General features: G+C 49.6%; 1 protein-coding gene across 1 annotated transcript in view; it reads left to right on the top strand.

Moving 5' to 3' along the window:
* The window catches only part of reln (reelin), a 134,679-nt gene that overhangs the window by 105,561 nt on the left and 6,520 nt on the right, over positions 1–22,598 (top strand). Inside the window, exons 23-55 of the mRNA XM_061252696.1 lie at positions 43–180; positions 924–1,110; positions 1,833–2,038; positions 2,478–2,649; positions 3,102–3,305; positions 3,760–3,995; positions 4,226–4,383; positions 5,668–5,875; positions 6,235–6,311; positions 6,675–6,833; positions 7,264–7,458; positions 7,622–7,895; positions 8,336–8,476; positions 8,964–9,141; positions 9,568–9,652; positions 10,175–10,357; positions 10,999–11,164; positions 11,529–11,631; positions 12,204–12,430; positions 12,863–13,086; positions 13,948–14,098; positions 14,514–14,772; positions 15,193–15,442; positions 16,191–16,359; positions 17,195–17,335; positions 17,809–17,986; positions 18,719–18,912; positions 19,286–19,539; positions 20,580–20,734; positions 20,849–21,063; positions 21,248–21,425; positions 21,805–21,980; positions 22,347–22,453. Of these exons, the coding sequence (XP_061108680.1) occupies positions 43–180; positions 924–1,110; positions 1,833–2,038; positions 2,478–2,649; positions 3,102–3,305; positions 3,760–3,995; positions 4,226–4,383; positions 5,668–5,875; positions 6,235–6,311; positions 6,675–6,833; positions 7,264–7,458; positions 7,622–7,895; positions 8,336–8,476; positions 8,964–9,141; positions 9,568–9,652; positions 10,175–10,357; positions 10,999–11,164; positions 11,529–11,631; positions 12,204–12,430; positions 12,863–13,086; positions 13,948–14,098; positions 14,514–14,772; positions 15,193–15,442; positions 16,191–16,359; positions 17,195–17,335; positions 17,809–17,986; positions 18,719–18,912; positions 19,286–19,539; positions 20,580–20,734; positions 20,849–21,063; positions 21,248–21,425; positions 21,805–21,980; positions 22,347–22,453 (5,948 nt within the window). The remainder of the gene's footprint in view (positions 1–42; positions 181–923; positions 1,111–1,832; positions 2,039–2,477; positions 2,650–3,101; positions 3,306–3,759; positions 3,996–4,225; positions 4,384–5,667; positions 5,876–6,234; positions 6,312–6,674; positions 6,834–7,263; positions 7,459–7,621; positions 7,896–8,335; positions 8,477–8,963; positions 9,142–9,567; positions 9,653–10,174; positions 10,358–10,998; positions 11,165–11,528; positions 11,632–12,203; positions 12,431–12,862; positions 13,087–13,947; positions 14,099–14,513; positions 14,773–15,192; positions 15,443–16,190; positions 16,360–17,194; positions 17,336–17,808; positions 17,987–18,718; positions 18,913–19,285; positions 19,540–20,579; positions 20,735–20,848; positions 21,064–21,247; positions 21,426–21,804; positions 21,981–22,346; positions 22,454–22,598) is intronic.

Below are 22,598 nucleotides of genomic sequence, written 5' to 3'. Positions count from 1 at the left end.
CCTTGTGATGATCTGTTCTTTGATTTGATTGGCTGTCTGCAGGTCCAGTGCCACACGCTTCAGGTGGATCCAGAACTACTACGGCGAGCAGGACGAGTGGGCCCTGGATGACATCTACATCGGGCAGCAGTGCCCCCGCATGTGCCACGGCCACGGCTGGTGTGACCACGGACACTGCAGGTCAGTCTGGGTACAAACGCACTCACATCCATGCATGCGCACACACACACACATACACACATGCACACACACACACTCACACGCATGCACACACACACACACACTCACACGCATGCACACACACACACACATATGCACACACACATATACACTCACACACACACACTCACACGCATGCACACACACATATACACACACACACTCACACGCATGCGCACACACACACACACACACACACACACTCACATGCACGCACACACACATATACACACACACACATGCACACACACATGCATGCACACGCACACGCACGCACATACACACACACGCACACGCATACACATCCATATATAGTACACATATACAGTACACAAACCTATATGCTCACAGGCATGCACACACACACACACATATAAACACATGCTCAGTTCTGAACACATGTTTCATTAGTCTGAGTAGTACCCTATTGATCTGATATCAGTGAGTGCAGGTTTATGGGGGAGTGTTCGGCTTTATGTGTCAGGCATGTTTTTGCCTGCTGTACACTCTGACTACATGAGGGCATTGATTCAGTCAGGCTATTCTTTCAAGGAATGTTCAGTCACCTTATAAATCACACCTCCTGTCCTCTTCATGTTGTACTCCCTCTCTCGCTCTGTTTCTGCACTCTCTCTCCCTCTCTGTTTCTATACTTTCTCCCTCTCTTTGTTTCTGCACTCTCTCTCGCTCTCTCTCTTCCTCAGGTGTGATGATGGCTTCTCAGGCACAGACTGCCAGCCTTCCTCCCCATTGTCCTCAAGCGTCCTCTCGGACTTCGAGTCCCAGGGTGCACTGCTCAACACATGGCTGGAGGTGATTGGTGGAGAGGTGATGACACCTGACCAGGGATGCGGAGTTGTCTCTTCAGGGTCTTCACTCTACTTCAGCAAGGTACAGAATCTCTCGCCTTGTCCACCCTGCCTGCAATTTGCACCCTGTAGTGTACTGGTAGCAGACCTGGGGCAATTATAGAGTTGTTTTCGATTCAATACTTTTCTGTGCTTGATTGATCTTGCCGGTGCAATTGAGCCAACAAAGAAGACCAGTAGGGAGGATTTGCTGCTTTTGAGAGCATTTCATAGGTTCCAATACACTAGATAAGCATATTACAATTACGTATTTGACCCAGGTCTGATTGGTAGGTTAACTATAAAACCTGACTCTGTACTGTGACTCTGTGACTCTGACTCTGTACTGGACTCTGGTGTGACTCTGACTCTGTATTGTGACTCTGACTCTGTACTGTGACTCTGTGGTGTGACTCTGACTCTGTATTGTGACTCTGACTCTGTACTGTGACTCTGTGGTGTGACTCTGACTCTGTATTGTGACTCTGACTCTGTACTGTGACTCTGTGGTGTGACTCTGACTCTGTATTGTGACTCTGACTCTGTACTGTGACTCTGTGGTGTGACCCAGAATCTGTACTGTGACTCTGACTCTGTACTGGACTCTGGTGTGACTCTGACTCTGTATTGTGACTCTGACTCCGTACTGGACTCTGGTGTGACTCTGACTCTGTACTGTGACTCTGACTCCGTGGCGTGACTCAGAATCTGTACTGTGACTCTGTGGTGTGACTCTGACTCTGTACTGTGACTTTGTGATGACAGGCTGGCCTGAGGCAGCTGGTGAGCAGGGACCTTGACACGGAGTGGGCGGAGTTTGTGCAGTTCTACCTGCGTGTGGGCGGAGACTGGACGGAGTGTAACCATGCCGACAGCCGGGAGGAGGGAGTGCTTCTCCAGTACAGCAATGATGGCGGTATCAGCTGGGGCCTCATCGCCGAGATGTACTTCACCGACTTCACCAAGCCCCGGTGAGAGAGAGAGGGAGAGGGGGAGGGAGAGAGGAAGGGAGGCACAGGAGGTGAAGGACAGCTCTTCAGCTGATAGACAGGTCCTCTGAAGCTATAAATTAGAGACTCCTGAATGTGGCCCTCCAGGCCAGTAGTAAAGAAGGGTTTCTTGTCATTCATCATTTAAATTATAATCAAATAGAAAACCTGGAGGTGTTTTAACAGACTGAAAGACATGCAGTTCAGGTTAGGTGTACTCCAGCCATTGCCCTTGAGCAAGGCAGAACTGGAGTTGGTGCTGCATTGCAGCTGCCCCACTCCTAACTAGGACGGGTGGAATGCATAGGATGGGTGGAGGTTCAGTAAATGATGTCTCTGAGTGTTAACAGTGCCGTTGTACAGGCCTTGAACAGGCATTGCACACAGAACAGCGTGTGACCGACCCCCCTCTCTCCGGCAGGTTTGTGCACTACGAGCTGCCCCTGGCCTCTAAGACCCCCTGCACCCGCTTCCGCTGGTGGCAGCCCCTGCACTCCGGAGACGGATACGACCAGTGGGCCATCGATGACATCATCATCCTGTCTGAGCGGGAGAAGCACATCATACCCATCGCCAACCCCACCCTCCCACAGGTGAGTCACAACACAACCCCACCCTCCCACAGGTGAGTCACAACACAACCCCACCCTCCCACAGGCGAGTCACGGCACAACCCCACCCTCCCACAGGTGAGTCACGACACAACCCCACCCTCCCACAGGTGAGTCTCAACACAACCCCACCTTTCCACAGGTGAGTCACACCTCAACCCCACCCTCCCACAGGTGAGTCACACCTCAACCCCACCTTTCCACAGGTGAGTCACACCTCAACCCCACCTTTAGACAGGTGAGACTCAAACCCCACCCTCCCACAGGTGAGTCACAACACAACCCCACCCTTATTACACAGGTTCAAATCCTTGGAGGCTCAAATGCACCAGGCAAGATCAATGGAGCACAGAAAAGTATCCATGGCGAATGCTATTAGAGCCCAGGTGTGTTCGGGGAGGTCTTATGCTCCGTCTCCTTTCCTCTCTCGTCAGAACTTCTATGAGAAGCCGGCGTTCGACTACCCGCTGAACCAGATGAGCGTGTGGCTGATGTTGGGGAACGAGGGCATGGAGGAGAGGAACGACAGCTTCTGCACACCCACCCCCTCCGCCATGGTGTTCGGGCGCTCTGATGGGGACAGGATGGCGGTCACCCGCGACCTGTCCCTCCGCCCGGGCTACACCCTCCAGTTTAAGGTGCCCAGAGGCCTCTGAACGTATAAACACAGTCCTGAATTCAATTTCCATTGGAGATTATCCATAGAAAGATCATTTTAGTCCATCTGTTTCTGTTAAACTGGGCCAATAGGGTCTTTAATTTAATGACACTTGATTCATGAAACCTTGACAGTTGATGTGAAAGGTTTGATACAAACTTATGGAAAACCACTCTATTCTTTTTTCTGTACTTGATCATAACTGGCAGGTGCCTTTATTTCACATCCTGTAAAATAAGTAGAAAAAATAACTACAAAGATAAAATAACTCAAGACTGCCACCAGGTTTTGAAAGATCCCATATAGGTTATATTTACATATATAATATAATATAATAACATAATAATGAGATATGGATGCGTTAACTCTGATGAGCCACAGTCAGCCAGATGAACTCGGATTGGTCACCGCTCTCTCCTGGCTCCTCCCCACAGCTGAACATTGGCTGTGAGTCTCAGTTTAGCGGCTCCGCCCCCGTGCTCCTGCAGTACTCCCATGATGCCGGGCGGTCCTGGGCGCTGGTGCGAGAGGGCTGTTACCCCGGGTCACCAGGCGGGGGCAGCTGTGAGGGCAGCGGGCGGGAGCTGAGGGAGCCGACGGTGTACAACACCGGGGACTATGAGCGCTGGAGCAGGGTCACCGTGGTGATACCGCGCAACGTGGCCGCCAGGTAACGCCCACACACGTGCACACACCCACACACACACACACACACGTGCCCACACACACACACACACACACACACACCCTGAAACCACAACATGCTTGTTTTGCAAAGTTGAGTGGCAAACACGACAAAGACAAAACAATGTTTTAACACAAAAATCGTACCTATTGTACCTCTATTGTAACTGTAGATTTACTATTTCAACATCCTCTCTCCCTCTCTGCCTCTCTCAGTAAGACGCGGTTCCGCTGGTTCCAGGAGAGCAGTATGTTTCGGGATGCTCCCGCGTTCGCCCTGGATGGGGTGTACATCTCAGAACCCTGTCCCAACCACTGCGGGGGCCACGGGGACTGCATCTCCGGAGTCTGCTTCTGTGACATGGGCTACACAGGTAAGGGTCGGGGGGCTGCTGTACCAGACCCGGCTTCAAACAGTATTTGTTTTAGATTCAAATACTTTGCTGCATTTGACTAAGCTGTCCTAGTGTACTGAAACAAATTAAATGATCCCAAAAATGTAAAGCCCATCAACTTTACAAAAGTGTAAAGGGTTTTGCACTGCTCTGAGACAGGGTAGGGGTGAGGCTGGGGTTATTCTTTTATTATTTTTTTGTTGTCTAAACTTGTACACTGTGATTCATATTCAATGTGTTAAATCAATCCCATGTTGTTTCTGTATCACTTTCAGAGAACTGTTCTGTAAAACTTTGCCAATATGTCTGGCTAGAAAAGTATTTCTAATTGAATTTAGGAACAGGTTGACACTGAGCTGCTACTTTTCACTTGTGCAGTTCATCTTTTTGACTACAGCACCATCGACCGCTGCCATTTGTTATTAATTGTTATCCTTTGCCAAGACACACAGCACCACTACATCATGCCAATGAAGCAATATGGATGGGATTGAGTAGACTAGGCTGAGAGAGGAGATGTAACTCATAGGGAGAGAGAGACTCATTAGGCTTTCGTATGCTTCCGACGAACTAGTCCATGCGACGCAGTGTCCGACCACGTGCTCACACCTTTTCCTGAGCAGCTAAAATATAATGTGGGCCTAGATGCTGTCTGTCATAGAGAGGCGTGGTGCAGACCACCTGTAAGCCTGCCCATTGCACGCCTGGCCAAAGTGCGCATGAACTTTGGAGAGGGGCTTTCCGACGTTCTCTGACATTCTGAACGGCAGTTTGTTTGAAGCATGTGGAAGCCTTTGGAGCAGGGGTGCACAGCAAGGGCCGATCCGCTTCAGGATTTTGTGCCAACTTCTGCTCTTAATTATTTAATTAGCTAAATAATGTCTTGATCAGTCAATTGTTTGGAACAAAAAGCAGCTTGAAGACCGGCCCTCTAGTGAGTGCACCCCTGCTTTAGAGACAGAGAGGTAATTCAGTGGGTGAGAGAGAAGAGAGAGAATGTTGTTAATGAGAGGGGCATTAGGTGGATGGGAAAAAGTATGGCAAGAATGTGCACTCTGTTGACTGTGTTTATGTCTGTGTGTGTGTGTGTGTATGTGTGTGCGTGTATGTGTGTGTGTGTGTGTGTGTATGTGTGTATGTGTGTGCGTGTATGTGTGTGCGTGTATGTGTGTGTGTGTGTATGTATGTGTGTGTGTGTGAGTGTGTATGTGTGTATATGTATGTGTATGTGTGTGTGCTTGTCTGCGTGTGTGTGTATCTCAGTGGAGCAGGACAGCTGCGTGCCGGCTGCTCCCAGCCCCTCTGAGCTGGCCGAGGGGTTCGAGGGCAAGCTGAGCCCCCTGTGGCAGAGTCTGAGCGGGGGCCAGATCGGGAGCGGCTGTGGGCCCATCAGCGAGGGCAAGGCCCTGTACTTCAGCAGTGCGGGGAGGAGAGAGGCCCGGACCGCCCCCCTGGACACCACCAACACACGGTCAGCACGCCGACCGGGTCAATACCACCGTTCCAGATACCCTTCACACGACCCTCTCTCCCAGTGTCCTCCCCTTCCCCCTCAAAGTCACATTTACTTCATCTGTATGACCAGAACTTGATTAAAACTGCATTAAGAATAATAACACGGTGATTGACCCCCTGCCCCTAGCTCATGCACCATCCTGAAAAACAAATATGGAAATGATTTTCTAGAATTAACATAGCTTGTAGTTGTCCTGACGTTAACCTCTGCCCTCTGCTAAATGAAGACAGATAGGGCTGCCAGCTCAATGGTGTTAGCATCTTTGAAAACCCTTTTATCTTCATTAACAATGTTTTATCTCTCTGTTCCCGCAGCCTTGTGCAGTTCTACATACGGATCGGTGGGAAAAGCATGGGCCCCACCTGTACACGACCTCGCTCTCGCAACGAAGGTACCGACCTGCTCTGCCTGCCCTCAGAAACCCACTTTTCTCGGTCCTCTGCTGTCCCATTGTGGCTGCTGGATGTTACTGCAGACTGAAATGTGAAGTCTAGCCTCAACTCCAGATTTGGGGATCTGACATTTGAAACCCAGTTTTCATTAGTGAAGCGAACATGTTGTATTCAAGCCAATGTCCGGCAGGGATAGCGATTGCCAACTAGAACTTTGAAGATCAATGTATGTTTTGCTTTTGTCAGCACAATTGCTGAGTTTGCTTTTGTCAGCACATTTTCATAGTTGAATAGTGTGTGTGTGTGAGGCTTTTGTTCAGGTGAACGTGTCGGGGTAAAGGTTCTCTGCGTGTGTGTTTCAGGAGTGATCGTTCAGTACTCCACCAACAACGGCGTCCAGTGGCACTTCCTCAGGGAGCTGGACTTCAGCTCCTTCCTGGAGCCCCAGGTGGTGACCATCGAGCTGCCCCCGCCCGCCAAAACCGCCTACACTGTGTTCCGCTGGTGGCAGCCTCAGCAGGGTGGGTCCCCAGGGGCCCCCAGACCCTCTAATGAGGGGCCCCTAGCACATTCCTTCACAGTGTCATGTGCCTTTTATACAGCGGTATGTTTGTTTATGTGACAAGCGGGAAGATGCTCTCCTACTCCCAATCCAGTTCAATTCAGAGGCACGCAGTATGTTGGTTGTCCGTGGTCTACCCAGCTTAAATGCACACCCAAAATCTGGCCAATGTCACCAAGGGAATGTGGGTTCAATCAGCAGAGTACTTCCTGGTTCACTGCAGGAGTGCAACCCCTCAGGCTGCTTCAAAAGGGAAACAATAAAACCCTCAGGTTTTGTACTATTCAGTATTCAGTGTTCCTTCAGTAGCGTAATGTCCGTTTTACAGTGTGTAGAAACACGGTCAGTTTGTGTGAGCCTCCCCCTGCTCTGGGTTCCTCTGTGCGCAGGTAAGCACTCCGCGCAATGGGCCCTGGATGACGTTCTGATCGGGATGAATGACAGCTCCAGGACCGGCTTCCATGACAAGTTTGACGGCACGTCCCCGCTGCGGTACAACTGGTACCGTGTGCAGGGGGGAGAGGTGACGGTGGACTGCCTCACTCTGGACACCGCCCTGACCTTCAACACCGAGTCCAGTGAGAGTGAGTCACCGCTGTCCGTAAATACATATCATTCATGTATTATTATTACTGAATATTTATTTTACTGCATTGTATTCTGAAGTTATATTCTGTGTTTTGATATTTAACTGTGTGTGTGTGTATGCTTGTGTGTGCGTGTATCTGTGTGTGTGTGTGTGTGTAGAGAAGCCCCGGTATGCTGAGAGCTGGGACTTCGAGGTCTCTGGCTCGTCCTTCCTGCAGTTTGACCTGAGCATGGGCTGCAGTAAGGCCGTCTCTGCGGCTCACGGCGTGCAGCTGGAGTTCTCCACCGACTGCGGCCGCCACTGGGCCCTGCTCACGCCCCAGTGTGTGCCCCCCGCCATCGGCTGTGCCGGCTACACGCAGAGCTCCGTCTACAGCACCCCCCAGTTCTCCCGCTGGAGGAGGGTCACCGTGTACCTGCCCAGCGCCGCCAAGTGAGCAAGCCTGACCCTGTGCTAATCTGCTGCCGCCATTCCGTGCCTGTTTCTGTGTGAAAGCCCTGCTAACGTTCCCCCTCCATTCTGTGCCTGTTTCCATGAGAATGCTGGGGAAATGTGCTTTATATGCATGGTATTTATATGCTTGTCTGGAGAAGTGCCTGTTTATTATTTGTTATACATATTTTTACATATTGGCCATTTATGCTGAATGTATTTAAAGCTGAATTTATTTTCTGTAGCTATTCAAGTTCAGTACCTCATTCAAGGATACAGTATAAATCAATACTGGCTGCAATAGCAGTGAAGCAGAACAAATCAAATCTTGGAAGAATATATTTCTTCGTACTGGTGTGTGGGTTTGTGTGTGACAGTCATCTCTGACAGTGTGTGTGTGTGTGTGCGTGTGCGTGTGTGTATATGATATCTCTCTCCAGCTCCCCCCGGACACGGTTCCGCTGGATCCAGCCCCAGTTCACCCCCGGGGCGGACGGCTGGGCCCTGGACAACGTGCTGCTGGCCCCTGGCTGTCCCTGGATGTGCTCCGGACACGGGCTGTGTGACAACGGCCGCTGCGTGTGAGTGTCCCCGGTCACGCTGTGACATCACTGTGATGTCATCTATCACAGACACTGCACACTGATCACTCACAGGTGCGCACATTCACAATAACACACACACGCATTCACAGAATGATTCCAATGAACTCACAGATAAACACACTCTCTGTAACACTTATCGAGTATACACACATCTAACTCACATACTATCTACACATTCCCCAACACTCTTCAACACATTTCCAGAGTTGCATAGATATCACACATTCTCGGTCCCACCAATTGCCACATATATTACATTACCTACTCCACACAGTAACTATAGAAGCTTGAGATTCCATTGAGACACACAGTGGACATGTAAGGTCACACCCACACACTCTCACGCCCACACACTCTCACACCCACGCACTCTCACACACACGGACTCACACAGGTGCACTCACAGAGATGTATGCACTGAACGGGATCCTAAAAGCTGTCCCCGTCCCCCCCCGTCTCTCAGGTGCGACCGTGGTTACGGGGGGGCTCACTGCGTGCCCCTGGCCCCCCTGCCCTCCATACTGAGGGACGACTTCAACGAGAACCTGCGCCCGGAGCTGTGGACCGAGATGTACGGGGGGGAGAGGGGCACTCTCAGCGGGGAACCCCTCAAATCTGGCACCGCCCTCATCTTCAAAGGGGTGAATATCTCCCAGCTCTAATCCGGCTTTCCACACTCTCATCTGCGCGCTGCTGACACACAGCAAACATGCCATAAATACAGCGATATTTAATGAGCGGCTCAGCACAAACCTCCACTTGACTTGTGAGTTACAGGATAAGGCTGTTGATGTGCAGTTGCTCTAACATGGTTCCTCTCTCTGTCTCCCTGCTCTGCACACTGTGGTCCTGGCCTGGTCTGGTCTGGTCTGGCCTGGTCTGGTCTGGTCTGGTCTGGTCTGGTCTGGTCTGGTCTGGTCTGGTCTGGTCTGGTCTGGCTTGGGCTGGCTTGGTCTGGCTTGGTCTGGCCTGGTCTGGTCTGGCTTGGCTTGGTCTGGCCTGGTCTGGTTTGGTCTGGTCTGGTCTGGTCCTGGTTCCCCTTCCCTGGACTTGCGTGTGGTCCTTAGGAGGGTCTCCGCATGCTGGTGTCCCGGGACCTGGACTGCTCCAGCACTCTGTACATTCAGTTCTCCTTCAAGTTCATCACCAAGGGTGAGTCTGGCCCTCTGGGGGTATTTCACAAAGCACGATTACTGAGTTCGCTGGATAACTGCGCTGAGTAAAACCCGGAACACCTTGTTTTAATTCAGTCCATGTGTGTGTCCATGTGTGTGTGCGTGTACGCGCGTGCGTGTATGTTTCTGTGTGTGTGTGTGTGTGTGTGTGTGTGTGTTCTTTGTGTGTGTATGTTTCTGTGTGTGTGTATGTGTGTGTGCGTGCATGTATGTTTCTATGTGTGTGTGTGTTTCTGTGTGTGTGTGTGTGTGTGTGTGTTCTGTGTGTATGTATGTTTCTCTGTGTGTGTGTGTACGTGTGAGTGTGTGTATGTATGCATGCGTGTGTGTGTGTGTGTGTGCATGCGTGTATGTTTCTGTGTGTGTGTGTGTATGTGTGTGTGTGTGTGCATGCGTGTATGTTTCTGTGTGTGTGTGTGTGTGTGTGTGTGTGTGTGTATATGTTCCTGTGTGTTGTGTGTGTGTGTGTGTATGTGTGTGTTTCTCTGTGTCTCTGCAGGAGTGCCAGAGCGCTCTCACTCAGTGCTCCTGCAGTACTCTGTGAATGGGGGGATCAGCTGGCTGCTGCTGGATGAGTTCTACTTCCCCACCTCCACCGACACGCTGTTCCTGCACCTGCCCCTGCCCCCCAGCGCCCAGACCAACGCCACCCGCTTCAGAATGTGGCAGCCCTACAACAGCGGTGAGTCAGCAGAGACACGCACACAGGCTCTCACACACACACACACACACACACACGCAAATACACTCACACACACTTACACACGCATATGCACACACACACACACACACACACACATACTTACACACACACACACACACACACACACGTAAATACACTCACACACACTTACACACGCATATGCACACACACACACACACACACACACATACTTACACACACACACACACACGTAAATACACTCACACATACTTACACACACGCATATGCATACACACACACACACACACACACACGTAAATACACTCACACATACTTACACACACACATATGCAGACACACACACACACGTAAATACACTCACACACACTTACACAGATACACACATGCATTCATACACACACATACACAGACACACACATGTAAATACACTCACACACACTTACATACACACACACACACACACACATATGCATACACACACACGTAAATACACTCACACACACTCACACACACATATGCATACATACACACATACACAGACACATACACACACATTTCCACACACACATACACTGACACACACGCACACACACACACACACACACACACACCAGCATATGACCATGTGCTTTCTGCAGGTAAGAAGGAGGAGGTGTGGGTGATTGATGACCTCATCATCGATGGCAGCTCCCTCCCAGCCCCCATACTGTCAGACAGCTTTGAGGGAGGGCCTCAGGAGGACAGCTGGCTCTTCTACCCCGGGGGCAACACTGGGCTCTACTGCCCCTTCCAGAAGGGGACACTGTGAGTATCACAGCTAACTAGCCTGTCTGTGATTGTTTGTGTGGGTGTGCCTGCCTACCTTTGAGACAGCTCTTTTTTTTTTCCTCTTTTTTTTGCAGTGGTTAACATTTGTGCATACGTTTCAGGCAATCTAACACATTATTCCCTCAATAAATTGCATTATAAGTAATCTAATGTATATCATTCCCATAATAATTGAAAACCATGGAAACATTGCTGGCAGCTCCGTCTGAGAAATAGTAATACATAATTTAGTGAAATACCATCTGGAATATAGCTTATAGCTGAAGATTGTTCCAGAAGGTCACAGTCAGTGTGAGAAAAGGATAAATGCATTTTGACCTGATAGAGTGTTTGTGTGCAGGCAGGACGACTCTGCCATGGTCTTCATCTCCAGTGAACTGGGGGAACATTCCATCACCACCAAAGACATCGATGTCAATGAGAACACCATCATTCAGTTTGAGGTACTGCACAGGAGAAGAGGATACGGAGAGAAAGAGTGGATGAAATGATGAGGGAGGGAGAAAAGGAACAATAGAGGGATTTCACAGTCATTTGTCATTCTGTGAAGAAAATACATTATTATTCGGGTATAATAAAGAATAAAGGCCTTGAGGTCTAACATCTCATTTTCAAACACACAAAGGACAACCAGTAAACCACCTCTATACTGCAAATCCTATAAATATGAACACTGTCTACTGTATAAGGGAACTTTATGTTATAATTATGAATGCTTTTGGGTGATTTGGCTGATCATTCTGGGTTCCTTCAAAATAAAAGGCTTATTTTCCTGCTCCATTACTTGCCCTCTGGACTATAAACCAGAATAATGACTCATTTTATTGATCTGTACATATGTTCAATTATGTGTCAGGACTTGACATAATATGTGGCTTGGCCTTCTGGGTTTTAAAATGCTTTGACAGCACAATCATTAATACTAATTGAATTTCAGTTAGAGAGCGCTTCATGCTCTTCTGCAGTGGGGCTGGCCCCACTATGGTGACATCTTTTCCTCCTCACTTGGCTGCAGATTAATGTGGGCTGCACCACAGACAGCACCTCCTCTAACCCGGTGCGCCTGGAGTTCTCTCGGGATTTCGGGGCCACCTGGCACCTCCTGGTACCCCTGTGCTCTGGGGGGCCCCAGCCCAGCTCCCTCTGCTCCACCGAGCTGCACCCTGCCAGCGTGTACTACCCCGGGACCACCCAGGGCTGGAGGAGGGAGGTCGTCCATTTTGGCAAACTACGCCTGTGCGGGTGAGCAAGCGGCAGGAATATATTGATTTACAGAGTGAGATATATTAGACAAAACATCAGAACAAATGTGACTGTTGAGTGGGCACTCAGGGTCAGAGAGAGATGCAGAGCAAAGGCAGAGGTAGTTCCAACAACTGCTGTGACATTTATACAAACAATAAAGGAGCAAACTTATACTTAGGACCTAATGCATTTACATTGTCCTTTTGAACCCTCTGCAGTAACAATATAAATCAATTAGCCTCAATAGCAGACCTGTCTTGGCTCAGCTGGGGCATTACTGTCAGACTATAGATAACACCTCAAGACGTCAAACTTTAATTAAATTGGCAGCTTGGCTTCATGTCAGCGGTTTAGACAGACTGTTATTGGATTAAGTGAGATGACTCCGTGGTCTCCCTGCATTACGTCGCTCCTGTGCGCCCCCTACAGGTCGGTGAGATTCCGCTGGTACCAGGGCTTCTATTCGGGCGGCACCCCTCCCCCGACCTGGGCCCTGGACAGCGTGTACATCGGGCCGCAGTGCCAGGACATGTGCAGCGGGCACGGGGCGTGCGTGAGGGGCACGCACTGCATCTGCGACCCGGGCTACTCCGGGGTGGACTGCTCCCTCCCGGACACCCCCAATTCCGACTTCCTGAAGGAGGACTTCGAAGGTACAGGAACACGCAGATGCTCGCAAAAACGCAGAGAGAGTATGTGCCCGCGTGCGTGTTCCGTGCTGCTGTCGTTTGTGCCGTGACGGGAGATGGAAACTCCCGATGCGTGGCGGTTTGAGCCACTCCAGATCTTACCACAGGCACGTTAGTGATCCCACACAGGCAGTTCCCACTCCCAATGTCTGGGCCTACTTCTAGTAAGACCTGGACTGATCCAGACTGCTATGCATTAGGACTGATATTTCCATCCCTGCTGAATGTAGACTGTGACCTATTATTGAAGGACTCAATACGGTCACAGGGGTATGTGACTGTGGATTGTGTCTATGACTTGTGTGGTTTGTCTTTTGTGAAATGCCCTTGTTTATGAGTGTGTGATACATGTTCTGTGTGTTGTGTGTGCACCGTGTAGTGTTGTTGTGTATTTTTGGTGTCAGCTGTGTCTGTCTCCATGTTATGCGTGTTGTGCGTAGTACTATGTTAGAGTGCTCTAAGGTGCATGGGAGTGTCAGTGTTGGTCCACTTTGTTATACTCCTGTGGCTTGTCTTGTTGTCATTATCAGTGTATTTTGGTGTGGTACAGTGTCAGTGTTGTTCTGTAGTGTTTTTACCTTTGTGCCTGCTTGTGCAGTTTACAGTGCACTGCAAAATAGCCAGTCTTGACAAGTGTTCAGTCTTGTAACGAGACTTCAAATCTTTTTTTCCCCTGTCAGGTAGAAAATATTATTAGCAAAAAGTAGTATAAATAAGATTTTAAGTTGAAATATAAGACTAAAATACTCGTGAGATTGACTCATTTTTTGGTGAGTGTTATTCCAGTGTGGTGTAGTGTTATTACCTGTGTGCCTGTGTGTGCAGGGGGCTCAGTGCACGCGGAGAGGTTCAGTCTGGTCAGCGGGGGGAAGCCGTCTCGGAAGTGTGGGATCATGTCCAGCGGGAATCACCTGTTCTTCAGCGAGGACGGGCTGCGCATGCTGGTGACCACAGACATGGACCTGTCCAACGCCAGGTACTGCACCTGAACCCGGACATTCACACACCGCGCTGTTCAAGACTGCACATATACAGTACACACCTGGATACTGTTATAACTGTACTGGACAAAATTAGAGCAAAGCCACTGTGTTTATGCTCATCTGGACCGTTTGAAATGAAATAAACAAACCACATCTGGACAGATATGCCCATTGCCCACACCTGAGAATAGACATAAAAGAGATATTGATGTGGCTGAACACAACTGGATAAACTCAAACAGCTGGACACAGTTAAATGCCCACAGACACACATGCACACACACTCACACCCGCACACACATCACACACGCACACGCACACACACACCCACACGCACACATCTTCGCAGACGGCTCTGCAGAGGTCAGTGTGCTAGCTCCCTGTGTGAGTGTTGCCGGGTTCCTGCAGGTTTGTGCAGTTCTTCCTGCGGCTGGGCTGTGGAAAGGCCCCCCCGGACCCCCGCTCCCAGCCCGTGCTGCTGCAGTTCTCCGTGGATGGGGGTCTGACCTGGGCGCTGCTCCAGGAGTTCCTCTTCAGCAACAGCAGTAACCACGCCCGCCTGGTCGCCCTGGAGATCCCGCTGCGCGCGCGCACCACCTCCACACGCATGCGCTGGTGGCAGCCCTCCGAGAACGGACACTTCTACAGCCCCTGGGTCATAGACCAGGTGAGCCCCCGCCACGCTGCTCTGTGCTGTGCAACATCCAGGCTCAGGAACTTCTCCCCAGTATTTTGGTCTAATTACCTGGACTTGCTAATTAGACAGCCAGGAGGTACACTAGAAGTAATTTATGAAACCAGCTGGCTGGCTGAGTTCATTTGAGGAATAAACACATGGCAGGACTTTTACTTTCTCATCCCTGGATTTTCCACCTATAGCACCATGGCAGGATTTCACCCTCCTGAGAAGACATTCTTGCGTAGTAATTTAATTTAAAGCTTTGTCTTGTTATGTTGTAATTTCATCTCTCATGCCATTGATTTTCCACCCACACCAAATGAAATTGAATTTGAAGGACATATACCAATGTATGAATGAATACTGAACGCATCCTAAATGAAGTGTGATGTGTGTGCGTGATGACAGGTGGTGGTCGGGGGCAGTGCCAGCGGCTGGGGCCCGCTGGAGGATGACTTCTCCTCCATGGACGGGCGGTCCTGGCTGCTCCACCCGGGGGGCACCCGCATGCCCGTCTGCGGCTCGGAGGGAGAGGCCTTCGCCTTCATCGAGAAGTCCAACACCCGCTACGCCGTCACCACCGACATCAGCGTGGGCCAGGACTCCTTCATACAGTTCGACTTCTCCGCCTCCTGCTCCGTCACCAACTCCTGCTACGGTGAGACGCCTGGGAGAGAGGGAGCAGGGAGGTGTGGGACTGGGAGAGAGGGAGCAGGGAGGTGTGGGACTGTGAGAGAGGGAGCAGGGAGGTGTGGGACTGGGAGAGAGGGAGCAGGGAGGTGTGGGACTGGGAGAGAGGGAGGTGTGGGACTGGGAGAGAGGGATCAGGGAGGTGTGGGACTGGGAGAGAGGAAGGTGTGGGGATGGGAGAGAGGGAGGTGTGGGACTGGGAGAGAGGGATCAGGGAGGTGTGGGACTGGGAGAGAGGGACCAGGGAGGTGTGGGACTGGGAGAGAGGGAGCAGGGAGGTGTGGGACTGGGAGAGAGGAAAGTGTGGGGATGGGAGAGAGGGAGGTATGGGGATGGGAGAGAGGGAGGTGTGGGACTGGGAGAGAGGGGGCAGGGAGGTGTTGGGAAGGCGGAGGTACAGCCAGGAGGTGTGGAGGAATGTGGAGATTTTAGGGGTGGAGTTTAAGGGAAGTAATGGAAGTAGAGGAATAGTGACACTGGCTGTAGGTTAACGAGATGGAAAGCAGAGGCGAAAGAGAGGCAATGAGTGATTGGAGATCAACTTGCTATGGTAGATATGGGAGATAACTATTCATCAATAATGTCCCATTGCTTTACCCCTGTGGGTTTGCTCTAACCTTGCTCTAACCTTTCTAAGACCTATGGTCTTTGAGTGTGATTTTCTTCTGCTTGGACCTGTTTGAATCGTGTGTGTGTCTGTCTGTCTGCCTGCCCAGCCATTGAGTTGGAGTTCTCCCTGGACCTGGGCCTGACGTGGCAGCCCCTCCTGAGGGACTGTCTCCCCACCAGTCCGGACTGCTCAGCGTACACCCTGCAGAGGCTGCTGGTCTCCGACACGTATAACAAGTGGGGGCGCGTCACCCTGCCCATCCCTGTGTACGCCAGGTGTGTGTGACACTCTGGCCAGGCCAGCATTTAAGCACTGGAGTCAGGTGACATACTGTAGGCACGCAAAGCCAGAATGAGTCCTTTCAATATTTCAATGGGTATTATTCATCTTCAGGTTGACGTTGACGTCATTGGAAAATTTACTTTAATGGGTGAAATTATATCTTGAAATTACAGGCCTTAAAGGCACCATGCCTTGGATTTGCATTTCAAAAGCAAACATATGAATGTCTGTAGATTCCTTACCTCCTTAGCTTACTCTTTGAAAGGCCAGGATGCATTTTCAGGTTGTAATGACGTCCTCCAGGAAAGGCTTCCTGGTTTAAAGGTTACAAGTGCTAGTTGGGGTTAGAAGGGAGGTGGATGAAAGGATTCTAATTGGGTCCTTTGGATGGAGGTAAATAATCATAGATACTGTACTACTGGAAATAATGCAAACATCATCAATTGGTGCTGTAGTTACTGCTCTGGACCAAAAAGAAAATCTTTGAAAATCTCTGCTTTTTGATATAAACCACCAGTTACGTATGTATAATATCAACTGGTCTATATTTACATTTTCCTTCTCAGTCTGAGGAAAAATATAGTTTTTGTTTTGTATGATGGCAAATGGTCATCCCATTGATTGTACAATATAACAACGTCTTCAGCATGATTTCATTATCGTCACTGTGGTTTTAAGTATTTTTTCAACGGCAGTTATTTTTTCCATCATGCTTATGGATTTCTGATGAATAGTTCTTGTATCATGGTCATGTCATCATAGGCAGGTATGAGTGCCTTCACCTGGAGGTTTAATGGGGTGATTGTGAACGGTGTGTTTCTGTGGCAGGTCTCCTGCGACCCGGTTCCGCTGGTACCAGCAGGCTCCCTTCGACAAGCAGCAGACCTGGGCCCTGGACAACCTGTACATCGGCGACGGCTGCCCGGACATGTGCTCGGGCCACGGCCGCTGCCAGCAGAGCGCCTGTGTGTGAGTGACAGGGGCCGCGCCCGCAGGGATGTGCTCTTTAACACGGAAAACAAGGCTTCATGAATCCAAGACATTATTTTACATGACTACTACTATGATTACTACTACTAACATACTGCTACTGCTGCTGCTACTACTACTACTACTACTATGTACTGTACTACTACTAACATATTGCTACTACTATTAAAATACATACTGCTACTACAACTAACATACTGCTACTACTATTACTACTACTAACATACTGCTGCTGCTACCACCACTACTACTACTACTACTACTATGTACTGTACTACTACGAACATACTGCTTCTACTGCTACTGCTACTACTACTACTACTACTACTAATAATAATAATAATAATAATTATCATAATGTTGTTGTTGTTGTTGTTGTTGTTGTTGTAATAGTAATAACTTTAGTAATGTTTTGTAGTGGTAACCGCCCTGCCTCCCTCCCCTCTCCCCAGTTGTGATGCAGACTGGGGGGGTGAGTACTGTGACGAGCCCCAGGCCCCCCTGCCCCCCCAGCTGAAGGACAGCTTCAGCCGGCCCCCCTCCCCGAGCAGCTGGCACCTCCTGACCGGGGGCAAGCTCAGCACCGTGTGTGGGGCTGTAGCGTCGGGGGCAGCGCTGCACTTCAGTGGGGTAAGAGAGCTCAGCACCGTGTGTGGGGCTGTAGCGTCAGGGGCAGCGCTGCACTTCAGTGGGGTAAGAGTGCTCAGATCTGCCAGTGCACTTCAGTGGGGTAAGAGTGCTCAGATCTGCCAGTGCACTTCAGTGGGGTAAGAGTGCTCAGCTCTGCCAGTGCACTTCAGTGGGGTAAGAGAGCTCAGATCTGCAGGTTTCTGTCTGCCAGTCTGTAGTGGGCTTTCCATCCAACTGTTTTAATGCAAAGTGGAAACATGAAAATGACATTTTTAAAAACAAAATCCGTGATATAAACAGATTTTTCAAATAAATGGTGACAGCTCCAGAAAACCCCAAAAAAGCAGCAAAAAAATATTATTTTGATGATGTAATCTTGTTGTGCCCTCCTTGTGGAAATGCACACTTATTCACATTGTCTTATGCCAACTTTTCAGTAATTCGCTTAACATTTGCCAAAGATTTGGATGGAAACCTAACTTGTGTTCTTCTCTATTTCTACATCACTGGCAGTTAATTTGGACGGAAACCTAACTTGTGTTCCTCACTATTTCTACATCACTGCCAGTTTCATAATGTATTCCTGTCGTTTCAGTCAGTCTGTCTCTTTATATGGAGACTGGCAGACTGACCATTACCGTCTCTGTCTGTCCTCTGCTTTGTTATTGGTTAGAAATGCATTCTGTACTCTGAAATGCCGTGTTGTTGTGGCCTCGGCCGTCATGTGAACAGGGCTGCACCCGTCAGCTGGTGACGGTGGACCTGAACCTGACCAATGCGGAGTTCATCCAGTTCTACTTCATGTACGGCTGCATGATCCCGCCGAGCAACCGTAACCAGGGCGTGCTGCTGGAGTTCAGCCTGAACGGAGGCATCAGCTGGAATCTCCTGACTGAGATCTTCTACGACCAGTACAGCAAGCCAGGGTAGGCTACACATACTGGAGATGACCACAACCGCAAACCATAAACATAGGACAGCATAAACACAGCATACAGGCCTGTTAGGTTATAGTATACAAGTGCTTGCTGGGTAGACCTCAGTAATGCCAGAACAAACTTAGGCAATTATCACTTAACCAAAAAAAGCAGAGATGAAGCAAAGATGCATCCAGGGAGTAAAATTGATTGATTGGCAGTTGATTGATTGATTGATTGATTATCATCAGAAAATACACAAGAAAGCTCAAGCAGGAACACGATCAAGTACCGAACATCTTGAAGTTGTGCTGTGTAATACAGCCCAGTTGTAAAGCATGCTAAAGCATCATTTCCACCGGGTGTTATGACTGTTTCACAGGTTTGTGAATGTGCTGCTGCCCCCTGTTGCTCGGGAGGAGGCAGTGCGCGTGCGCTGGTGGCAGCCGCAGCACGACGGGTCGGACCACGGCGACTGGGCGCTGGACAACGTGCTGATCGCCGGCTCCGACCCCCACGCACAGATCCTCGACACGTTTGGAGGGGTGGCCCTGCCCAATCACGAGAGGGCCCCCGCTGACGGAACGCCCACTGGGCGAATTGCCCTTCTCCCCCAGCCGGAGGAGAGCGTCACAGGTACCTGCTCAAGCTTGGGTTTGGGTTCGTCACTATATTACAGATGGGTATAGTGATGACTATTATTATTATTTTTGACAAGTTAATAGCAAGTAAACGATAATTATTCGCATTAAATTACATGTTTTCTTTAAATCTCATGTTCCCTGTGCCTGAGGTTCTGAATTTTTTACTTCTGAGCCTGTGATGCAAATGCAGTTCAGGTCCAGTGTGCATCATTAAGCTAATTTATTTGATTATGAGGCAAAGTAATTATGTGTGATTAAGCAGTGATTCATTGGTTTAACAGAGACCAATCATAATGACTGATGCAGAGTATAATGTAAACTGAAGTAATTGATTATTCCAGTGGTCTATTTGGTGATTATTTCCTAAATTGAAAATGTGGTAAAAATGTGGAGTAAATACACATACATACCAGTTTGAATCTGAAAACTAAGTGCAATTGAAATTGCCTACAATAAAAACAGCACTCTATTATTCTTGTTTTCTTGTGGAACTATTTATCTTTCAAGACTTGAAATATGTGGTAAGATTAATAAGGAATTTTAATGACATTCTGACTGTCTGCAATGACATACCAAACAGTATTATCTCAACAAATTTACACGAAAGCATAAAGTGCTCAAGACCTTATTTAAGCAGTTGCCTTTATTGTGAACACTGCTGTGATGAATAAGCCATGAGTGAATCTGTGTAATTGAGCAGGATTGGTAATGAGTAAATGACTAATTTCAGAGATTCACACAGGGCCATACAGTGATTGTTAATGACTCCTCACCAGGTGGCGTTATCACTGGTTTGGTACTGAAACATACTGTATTGCAGACAATATCTGTCCTTCTTTCTTCTCTCTCACTCTTTCTCTCTCTCTTTCCCTCTCACTCTCTCTCAATTTCAATTTAATTGAAATGGCATGACCATGAAATAGTGTTACCAAAGCATCGTAAACACAATTTAATAAAAAGCAATAAATAACATTATTCCTCTCCCTTCCCCCCCTCTCTCTCTCCCCCTCCCTCTCCCCCTCTCTCTCTCAGTGAGTGACCACTGGCTGTTCTCGGAGGGCTGCTCGGTGCAGCGGTTCTGTGGCTCTCCGGACGGGGTGATGGTGTGCGGCAGTGTGGACGGGCGGGAGGTTTACGCCGTCACGCACGACATCATCCCTGACCGCGGCTGGGTCATGCAGTTCAAGGTGCGTCTCATTTCCCACTGTGATTCTTACAGCCTTTACACACTGACCACCATTTATTTCTGCATAAACGCTCCGACGTTGTGCGTGTGTGTGTGTATGTGTGTGTGCGTACAGATGGCAGTGGGCTGTGGAGTGCAGGAGCGACAGACGGAGAGGCAGGTGCACGTCCAGTACTCGGTAGATTTCGGGGTGTCCTGGAAGTACCTGGTGTCCCAGTGCCTGCCGGCCGACCCGCAGTGTGGGGGCCAGGTGTCCCAGCCCTCCGTGTTCTTCCCTGCTGAGGGGTGGAAGCGTGTGGTGTACCCCCTGCCCGACAGCCTGACCGACACGTGAGTCTCTACTCTGCCCTCAGTCAAGCAGTAAGGATTATAGCAATAATATACAGCTCCTCATGAAGGAATTTACAGTCATATACACAACTAGATTTTCTGTTCTGTTCTATAGGTTTACAGGTATAGTATAGAAATATTAGTAATGCGTGTGTGTGTGTGTGTGTGTGTGCTGCGTGGGCAGGGCGGTGCGGTTCCGGTTCTTCCAGCAGCACTCGGACACACAGTGGGCGGTGGAGAACTTCTACATCGGGCCGTGGTGTGAGGGCCACTGTGGGGGCCATGGGGACTGCCTGGACCAGCGCTGCCTCTGCGACCCCGGCTTCTCTGGGCCCAACTGCTACGCCAGCACTCCTCTCAGGGTGCTGTACTCACCTCCACAGAGCTGTCTGTCTTCCTGTACACGTTACCCAGCATACTCTTCTTCCCACACCCTCTCACCACCTGATCACAAGCCAATAATTCTAATGCCTATTCCTGATGTAACAATCACTACTGGTGATTGACAGCAATTGAGTTCTAGAACGCTGGCTTAGAATTCTGAAAAATAAATCCAAACAGCTTTCATCCAAAGGGTTGCTGCACCATTCATTTTCACAATGGACGGCTGAGTTTTAATTCAGGATGGCTGAGTTTTAAATAGCAGTATAGCTGCTGGTTCTGTACGTGCTGTGGTGACAGTGTTATGACAGTCACACAGGGCTCATTACCCTTTGGTTTCACCCCTCTCCCCCTCCACAGGCCACATTGAAGGAGCGTTTTGACTGGGAGGGCAGGCCGGGACCTCAGTGGCAGATCCTGGAGGGGGGGCGGCCCTGCACAGACTGCGGGGTGCTGGTGGAGGGGACTGCTCTGTATTTCGGAGGGGCTGACGCCCGGCAGGCTGTCACCGTGGACATGGACCTCCGTGGGGCAAAGTTAGTTTCACCTCTCCTCCCACGATGGGTAGCTTCTCAGACTTATGTAAAAAACAAAACCACACGTGAACACCCAACATGTGAAGAGTACACATGTGAACTATAAAAATAATCCAACTTATAAGATGAGAGCAGGTAAAGGTAACCAATGCTATTTTAAGTGACATGTTTTGTTTTCACATTGTAGTTCACATGAAAAATTGCTTTTGACAAATCGTGATTTTCACGTGAAAGAGCCATGCAGGATATACAGTCGCCCCGCCATTCAGACTGCAGCCCAAAGAAGGAAGTGGCACTTTAACCCCGATGCTGAACGCACCACGCTCCCGTCTCTGAGCTCCCTCTCTCTCTGCCCTGTCCCTGCAGGTTTGTGGAGTACTGGGCCAGGATCGGCAGCACAGACAACATGACAATGTGCCACCGGCCCACCTGCCGCAGAGAGGGGGTTCTGCTGGACTACTCCACTGATGGAGGTCAGTGTAGCCCTGTGTGCTCCCCTGTGTGCTCCCCTGTGTACTCCCCTGTGTGCTCCCCTGTGTGCTCCCCTGTGTGCTCCCCTGTGTACTCCCCTGTGTGCTCCCCTGTGTACTCCCCTGTGTGTTCCCCTGTGTACTCCCC

Source organism: Conger conger, chromosome 8 (genome assembly GCF_963514075.1).
Source record: "Conger conger chromosome 8, fConCon1.1, whole genome shotgun sequence".
Taxonomy (NCBI): Eukaryota; Metazoa; Chordata; class Actinopteri; order Anguilliformes; family Congridae; genus Conger; species Conger conger.
The sequence above is the reverse complement of the archived record's forward strand: the minus strand, read 5'-3'. Positions and strand labels throughout refer to the sequence as shown.